The 6,899-nt window shown below is 40.7% G+C and overlaps 3 protein-coding genes across 6 annotated transcripts in view; 2 read left to right on the top strand and 1 right to left on the bottom strand.

Annotated features, from left to right (window-relative positions):
• zbtb8a (zinc finger and BTB domain containing 8A) overlaps positions 1-250 on the top strand; it is a 3,833-nt gene extending 3,583 nt beyond the window's left edge. For all 3 annotated transcript variants that reach the window (XM_032500993.1, XM_032500992.1, XM_032500991.1), the window contains one exon: positions 1-250. This exon is cut by the window's left edge and continues 721 nt beyond it. The gene's annotated coding sequence lies outside the window, so the exon portion shown is untranslated.
• A 391-nt stretch (positions 251-641) lies between these two features.
• On the top strand, positions 642-3,620 carry hmgcl (3-hydroxy-3-methylglutaryl-CoA lyase). 2 transcript variants are annotated; one of them, XM_032500998.1, is made up of 9 exons: positions 642-808; positions 1,040-1,123; positions 1,332-1,439; positions 1,566-1,661; positions 1,798-1,946; positions 2,041-2,104; positions 2,193-2,381; positions 2,504-2,629; positions 2,909-3,602. In XM_032500998.1, exons 1-9 carry the CDS (start codon positions 698-700, stop codon positions 3,008-3,010), a joined length of 1,029 nt encoding a protein of 342 aa, XP_032356889.1. In that variant the 5' UTR covers positions 642-697; the 3' UTR covers positions 3,011-3,602. The 2 variants fall into 2 exon arrangements, with proteins under 2 accessions (XP_032356889.1, XP_032356891.1); XM_032501000.1 differs by having other exon boundaries at positions 669-799; positions 2,909-3,620.
• Positions 3,621-3,895: 275 nt separating this feature from the next.
• On the bottom strand, positions 3,896-6,865 carry gjb3 (gap junction protein beta 3). Its single transcript, XM_032501001.1, has 2 exons — positions 6,675-6,865; positions 3,896-6,002 (listed from the first exon to the last, which is right to left on the bottom strand). Exon 2 carries the CDS (start codon positions 5,930-5,932, stop codon positions 5,072-5,074), a length of 861 nt encoding a protein of 286 aa, XP_032356892.1. The 5' UTR covers positions 5,933-6,002; positions 6,675-6,865; the 3' UTR covers positions 3,896-5,071.
• Positions 6,866-6,899: the final 34 nt, after the last annotated feature.

A 6,899-nucleotide genomic window follows, 5' to 3' on the forward strand; every position in this document is an offset into this window, starting at 1 on the left:
TCATATGCATGGAAGAATACGTTTGCTACTTTTTGGGACCGCTTTGATAAAAGCTGGACAAAATAGTGACTCTACTGCTAGTCCCTACTTTTTGTTGGGAAAGTGAAGAGCAGGCTTTTTTCCCCTAATGTCACACAGGTTGCCGTTTTCTATGAGTCTGTTTAATTATAATATGCACTATGATAAAAAACAATTATAATTTATTTTTATTTTTTTTACTTTTTCACACATAAAAATATTTTTATACATTGCTGTGTCTGTCTTTTCACCCCATTTGTAGTGTAAATGGAGAGTGCATGCAATCAAATCTTATAAAAGGAAGTTATATTATTTACAAGAACATTAAAGGAGAAAATAATGAAATGCACAATAAAATAAAGACAAACATGCAACTATTACATTAAGTGTGTATATATGCTCTTTGTTTTTATGTCATTTCAGAGAGTGTATTAGTTATGTAAAGACTTGAAGGAAAACCGTAACATGCATGTATTGTTTCAGAAAAAGTACATTTGCCTTTAAAATAAAATCAAAATATTTGCCATAAAATTATTTGTGGCGTCATTTAACGACCGTTTTAAGTTGTGTTTATACTGTTGGAAATAAAACTGTTTTTCAATTCAAATTCCAGGCCAATAGATGGCGCGCTTGCAGTGCTTTCATCATCTCTCCGTTCCACCCTCTCGAGGAAGAAGCGATGTCACGGACCATCATGGCTGCCGTAATGAGGCTTGTAAACAGAAGCTCTTTAAGTTCAGCCATGGGTCAGAAGTATGTGGCGTTTAGCTCAACAGCAAAGGTCAAAGCAGTGAGTTTTTTGTGTTTGTATCTTCCAGCAGGTTAAACTGTGTACGTATAACTAGCAGCCTGGGCGGCAGTGCTTGTCAACCAGCTGTTAGCGTCCTCTGCGGTTAAGCTAACAGTCGGTAACTAGACAGCAGTTAGTTGGCCACTTGCTACTAATACCTCTACTTTACACCCGTGTTAAATACTGTTCGTGTGTGTGTTTGTTTGTGTGTGTCTGTGTGTGTTTGTGTAGGCTGGCTTAAGAGCAGGCCAAGGTCTTCCAGAGAAAGTGAAAATAGTGGAGGTGGGACCCAGAGATGGTCTTCAGAATGAAAAGGTAACATTATAAAAAAGTTTGTTAATTTGATAAGACAACAGCTATTATAGCCTAAAAATATCTCAGTCTAACAATAACACTACGCATTGCTTTTTTTTAACAATCAGTGTACTTAGATAGAGCAGGTGTATAGCTCATGCATTCTCACTCATTTGTCTGTCATTTTGAAGTGTTCCTCGTCTTGTTGCTTTATTGCTCCCACTCTCAGACTATGGTGCCAACAGAGACTAAAATAAATTTGATTGACATGTTGTCAGCGTCAGGGCTGCCAGTCATTGAGGCCACCAGCTTTGTATCTCCAAAATGGGTGCCACAGGTGAGTTTGTTCTCCCGCTCAGAGCCATTCATATGGAAAGTGCTGACACACCCAATGAGTTACAGAAACCAAACCACTTTTTTTTTAAAGCACTAATGGTTTCTTTTATCCTTGTCCAAATGTTAGATGGCAGACCAGGTGGAGGTGATGAAGGGGATTAATAGGAAACCTGGAGTGTCTTACCCGGTCCTCACCCCAAACCTCAAGGGTTTCCAGGCTGCTGTTAGTGTCAATCATACACCAACACTTTTTTCTAAATAGCTACACTGAAATAGTGTATTTCCAGCTTCTTATACTGTACATAATTTGTCTTAATGTGTCATTTAAAATGCATTTTCCTTTCTCTTGCTTACTACAGATAAAGGCAGGAGCTTCAGAGATAGCCATATTTGGTGCTGCATCTGAGCTATTCAGTAAGAAGAACATAAACTGCTCAGTGGACGAGAGTTTACAGCGCTTTGACGAGGTTATGAAAGCAGCTAAAGACGCTGGAATTCCAGTTAGAGGGTAGGTTCACTGTCTCATTGACTAACGTATAAATCATTGTAATTATAGCGTTTGATTTTTTCATGAATTTCCACTCTGTTTCTTGTCATTGCAGGTATGTGTCATGTGTTCTTGGATGTCCGTATGAAGGCATGGTGGCACCTGAAAAAGTGGCACATGTAAGTTCTCACTTGATGCATGTTTCCATGGTACAACGTAAGCACTGTGTCACTCATGGAACCAGCTCAAGCTTTGACTCTCTTGCAGGTAGCGAAGCGTCTGTACTCCATGGGCTGCTATGAGATCTCTCTGGGTGACACTATTGGAGTGGGGACTCCAGGTAGCATGACTAAAATGCTAGAGGCGGTGAGCAGAGAGGTGCCAGTTAATGCCTTGGCAGTGCACTGCCACGATACCTACGGCCAGGCCCTTGCTAACATCCTTGTAGCCTTACAGGTCAGACCTGGTTCTTTTTATTTTAATGTTATTTGTAAATATCTTGTCTATGTAGGTAATCTTTTGTTGATGTTGTGTAAACTTCAGTCAGTGTCAAGGTTCAGATGTTCTGTGTTTTGCAGATGGGAATCAGTGTGGTTGACTCGTCAGTAGCTGGACTGGGTGGCTGTCCCTATGCCCAGGGGGCTTCTGGGAATGTTGCTACTGAAGATGTAGTCTATATGCTGCATGGACTTGGGATTCAAACAGTAAGTTTGTGTTTCTCTTTAGCCTCCCCTGTCTTTTGGTTATTTTTAGTAGAGATTAAACATGCTGCTCTTGCTTTTTTGTGCCCTATTTTTTTTTAGATTTATGTTCTTTTTCTTATTTATTTTCTGATGAGGAAGACCGATCTTTCATGAATTATATGCAACAGCTTTGCAGACTGTTCCGGTCCACCCCATCATAAACTAGTTTGCAGTTCCAATTATTGTGTACGATGTCAGCTCTCTCAGCTTTGACCCTCTGACTTTCTGTCCTCATCTCAGGGAGTGGACCTCTCAAAGCTGATAGATGCTGGAGCTTTCATCTGTCGAACCCTAAACAGAAAGACCAACTCCAAAGTGGCGCAGGCCACCTGCAAGCTGTAGACAAAAGCCAAACCACAGGCTCTTTCGCAGACTATCCACTGCAGCACAACCATGCAACATGGAGCCATCATCCTCTGTATGTTCTATTCTCCCTATTCTCATTTTAGTTTGATTCATCCTGTCCCAGTATGAGAATATTACTTTAAGGTTTAGGTGGTACTACTGACTCCTCCCTCTGCTTAGCATAAAATACCTGATTCACTACATGATAGCATAGTCTGAACAGTGCCTTATGTAAAGTCAGTCTAATCATACAGATCATACTTATCTAATTCCATGCCTTCACCAGTTTTTAAATAGTGTGCTTGTGTTCCTTTCTGGGCAGTGGGTTTATAATAATGAAATGAACCAGTCAAAATGTCCTAGATATGGACAAACTTGCTGTTGATGTATGAGTGATCACTTTCTTCAAATTAACTCTCTATATAGGGAGTCTGGAAACTTTTAAGTTCTTTTGAACTTGGGCATTGTACTGGCTTGTTAAAAAAATATTGATGTGCTGTGTATTTATTTTAAAATAGATCTCTTCAAATCCAACATGTAAATATTCAACTAAATTGTGAATTTTAAAAATAAATACAATTTTAAAAATAAAATGTGCTGCTTATATTATTTAAAAAAAATTAAATTAAATGAACAGCAGTGTGATGAATCCACAGGCTCAATGGTGATTTTGCAGTTTGTTGCGGAAATGATTCATAGTAAAGAAATAGCCGTTTCTTTGCTGCACCTTGTTAAAACCTGACTGACAAGTCTGACAGGCAGACTGATATTCTCACTGACGCCCTCCGCAACACTTAGAAGCAGATCATATCTATCAGAGGCAGGAAAAGGCCATTTCTTGATGAAAAATTCAGCTCCTTAAATAATAATGATCAGATGGTATCCTCGGAGAAAACGTGTTTGTCCCACATGCGTAAATAGAAACACTATTCCAGAAATGAAATTAACATAAGGCATTAGCTGCCCTTACTGTTAAAACAGCAAACAGAAACACATTCAATAAACTTTATTAAATTTTGTAAAAATTTGTTAAAAAAAGTGCATAAATTACATTTCCATCTGATGTCCACAGTTGTGTTTAGGGACTCGCAAAAATACGTGATGTAGTTCAATGAGCCATCTGTCCAACCTTCTACCGCTTTTGTGCTGCAGCTCTACCAACACAGAATTAAACAGCAGCATTCCTTTTGCCTTATTAAAATCAACAGTGGTCTTGGATGAGGCGAGTTTGTGTACAAGCACGTCAAAACACACAGTCTACGTACGGCAGATAACAGTGCAGCATAAACCTGAGACCGAGCTTATGTCCACAGAGGCTTTAGATTAAGAAATATACCAATAATATATACGTTTTGTTGCTCACCTGAAAAAAATAAATGTAAAAACATTTTTGTCTTGGCCAGTATACGCACCTTCAAGTACTACTTAGCCATTACTCTATGACTTTGGAGTGTCCACACTCTGTTTACCATTTTTCAATGTCATCAGGACCGATGCCCTGTGAAGATAAAGCAATTTCAGTTCAGTTAAATAAAATGAGATCACTAAAATAAATGAAAACAATTCAATGACAACAGTGCACCCCGACACAGCACTGTATTCACTGGCAGATAGGGGGAATACCTCTCCCGGGAGTGTCCTGCTTCCTTGTTCATTTCCTTTCCCTCCCATGTCAAAACTCCAATCAGAAGAAAGAGAGTAGAGTAACCTTACAGGAATGTTTTAAAATAGGTGAAGGGGTAAAGTTGAAAAGGCACACAGACCTTTATTGTATTTAAAAAAAGAAAAACAGTTACTACCAAATCAATTTGGCTCTAGCTGATTTGTAAATATTGTGGATGTTGACTTGGAAACCAAAGTGATTGGCCTCACTAAAAAGAAAGAGTCTGAAATGTGGACACAGGGGGCCCACGGAATGATTCCAGTACTGATGACTCAACTTCCAGGGTCTGACTCATACAGATATTTGGCTCATAGTTCTGACTCTGTTTTCTGAGGATTGTCAATGGGTAATAGCTCAGGCACTGCTGATCTCTTGATTTCAGCCTGATCTTTGACTCACGAAATTGACAGATTAGGAGCAGAGGCTCGTATCTTCTCTTCAAGTTTGAGTCCAGATGGCCTGTTTGAAGACATGACTGCACTTCTAAAGGATGGAGGCTTTTCCTTTTGGCTCCGCGTTGGCATAGTGTCGATGCAGTTGTCAAAGGGCTCGTCATTGTAGTCGTTGTGACGCACAGTGTTGTTGCGATTGGGCCTTTTGATCTTGTTTACAATTCGCGCGATGCGCTTGGAGACAAGATAAATGATCTCACAGATGTTCAGGACAATGCAAAGGCCCGAAGCTCCGACCATGAAGTAGCTGAAGACCTTCTTCTCGGTGGGGTGGCCGATGTAGCAGTCCACCACGTTGGGGCAAGGAGACACACTGCACTTGACCAGCCTCGGCAGGTAGAAGCTGTCGTAGATGTGGTGGAGGATGTAGAGGAAGCCGACTTCGATGCCTGTCTTTACGAAGAGGCTGATCAGATAGGTCCACCACAAGCCGCCGTGTTTCTTGCCCGTGTTGTTGTACAGCTTGTTATTGTCTCCAAACTTTGCTTTGTACTTGCGCTCGCGGTCGTCACGGTAAGCCACGTGCATGACCACCATGAAGGACGGGCAGGTGACAAAGATGAGCTGCAGGGCCCACAGGCGGATATGGGAGATGGGAAAGTAGTGGTCGTAGCAGACGTTGGCGCAGCCAGGCTGCTTGGTGTTGCAGTCAAAGTCCTTCTGCTCGTCACCCCACACTCGCTCCGCTGCCACCACGTAAACCATCACCCTGAACACAAACACCACAGACAACCAAATACGCCCGAACGCTGTGGAGTATTTGTTCACCCCACTAAGGAGGGCTTGGAAGGTCTTCCAGTCCATGTCCTTGGCTGGCAGTCAAATACCTCTTCTCTGGAAATCCTCTCCTGCTGATAGTAGTTTATCTTCAAACCTGAAGGAAGGCAGAATGAAGAACATGTGAACATATTTTAATTGGCAGCATGGAGTATTCTGCTTTCACTCTGGTGGTGGTGTCTCACTTAGCTAATCCAAGTGGCTTAAATCACGCATAAGCTTTCATTCTGACTTAAAAATATATATATATTTGTCTTCCAAAGCTGATTTAATGACAAAACATCTCCAACAGGCCTCATTTATCAACCCTACCAGAAACAACTACTGACAATAATAACAGTTAGGAGTAGGCCTCAAGCGTCCATGAAGGAAACAAGTTGGACCAAAGTTATTAACATACTCGGAGTTTAGTAGTATTTATTAGGTATTTCAGAAAGCAGTATGCCTACTTTACAACGTTTAGACAAATATTGATTTAAGAAACAGTAAATACGGTCATCCTTCTGTTGTGTATGTGTTCATATAAAGCGCATTTCAGCCTTTTACGCACAAAGTGAACACGTTATTTAGGCTAGACATATTTTATTGACAGGGTTGGCTCTTTAGCGACATGAGACCATTCTACAACCATCGGACATTATTTATCGTTTCATAGACTGCTGTATAAAAGGAAACTCATTTCCAATTGGCTTAAACGCGAACTTCACGAAGCTGAACTCATCTTAGACCCATCCAAAGTTAATTATAGAGAGTTTTTTTTTGCACTTACCAAAAGAAGTATTAGTCCATTACTAGTTGAAAGACAGGCGTTTACATGTATTTCCGCTGAATTTCTTGCCGCTTTAATGTCGTTTTAGTCCTTTAACGCACATTTTTGGTTCCCTTAAACAGGTAGAGAAGCGCACTGTTGAGAAATGCGCCTGTGGGTGTGGTTAAAGAAGAATGACTGGAGCTACCCTAGATGTCGGTCTCTCTCTCTCTCTCTCTCTCTCTC

The sequence above is a fragment of the Etheostoma spectabile genome, chromosome 20 (assembly GCF_008692095.1).
Source record: "Etheostoma spectabile isolate EspeVRDwgs_2016 chromosome 20, UIUC_Espe_1.0, whole genome shotgun sequence".
Taxonomy (NCBI): domain Eukaryota; kingdom Metazoa; phylum Chordata; class Actinopteri; order Perciformes; family Percidae; genus Etheostoma; species Etheostoma spectabile.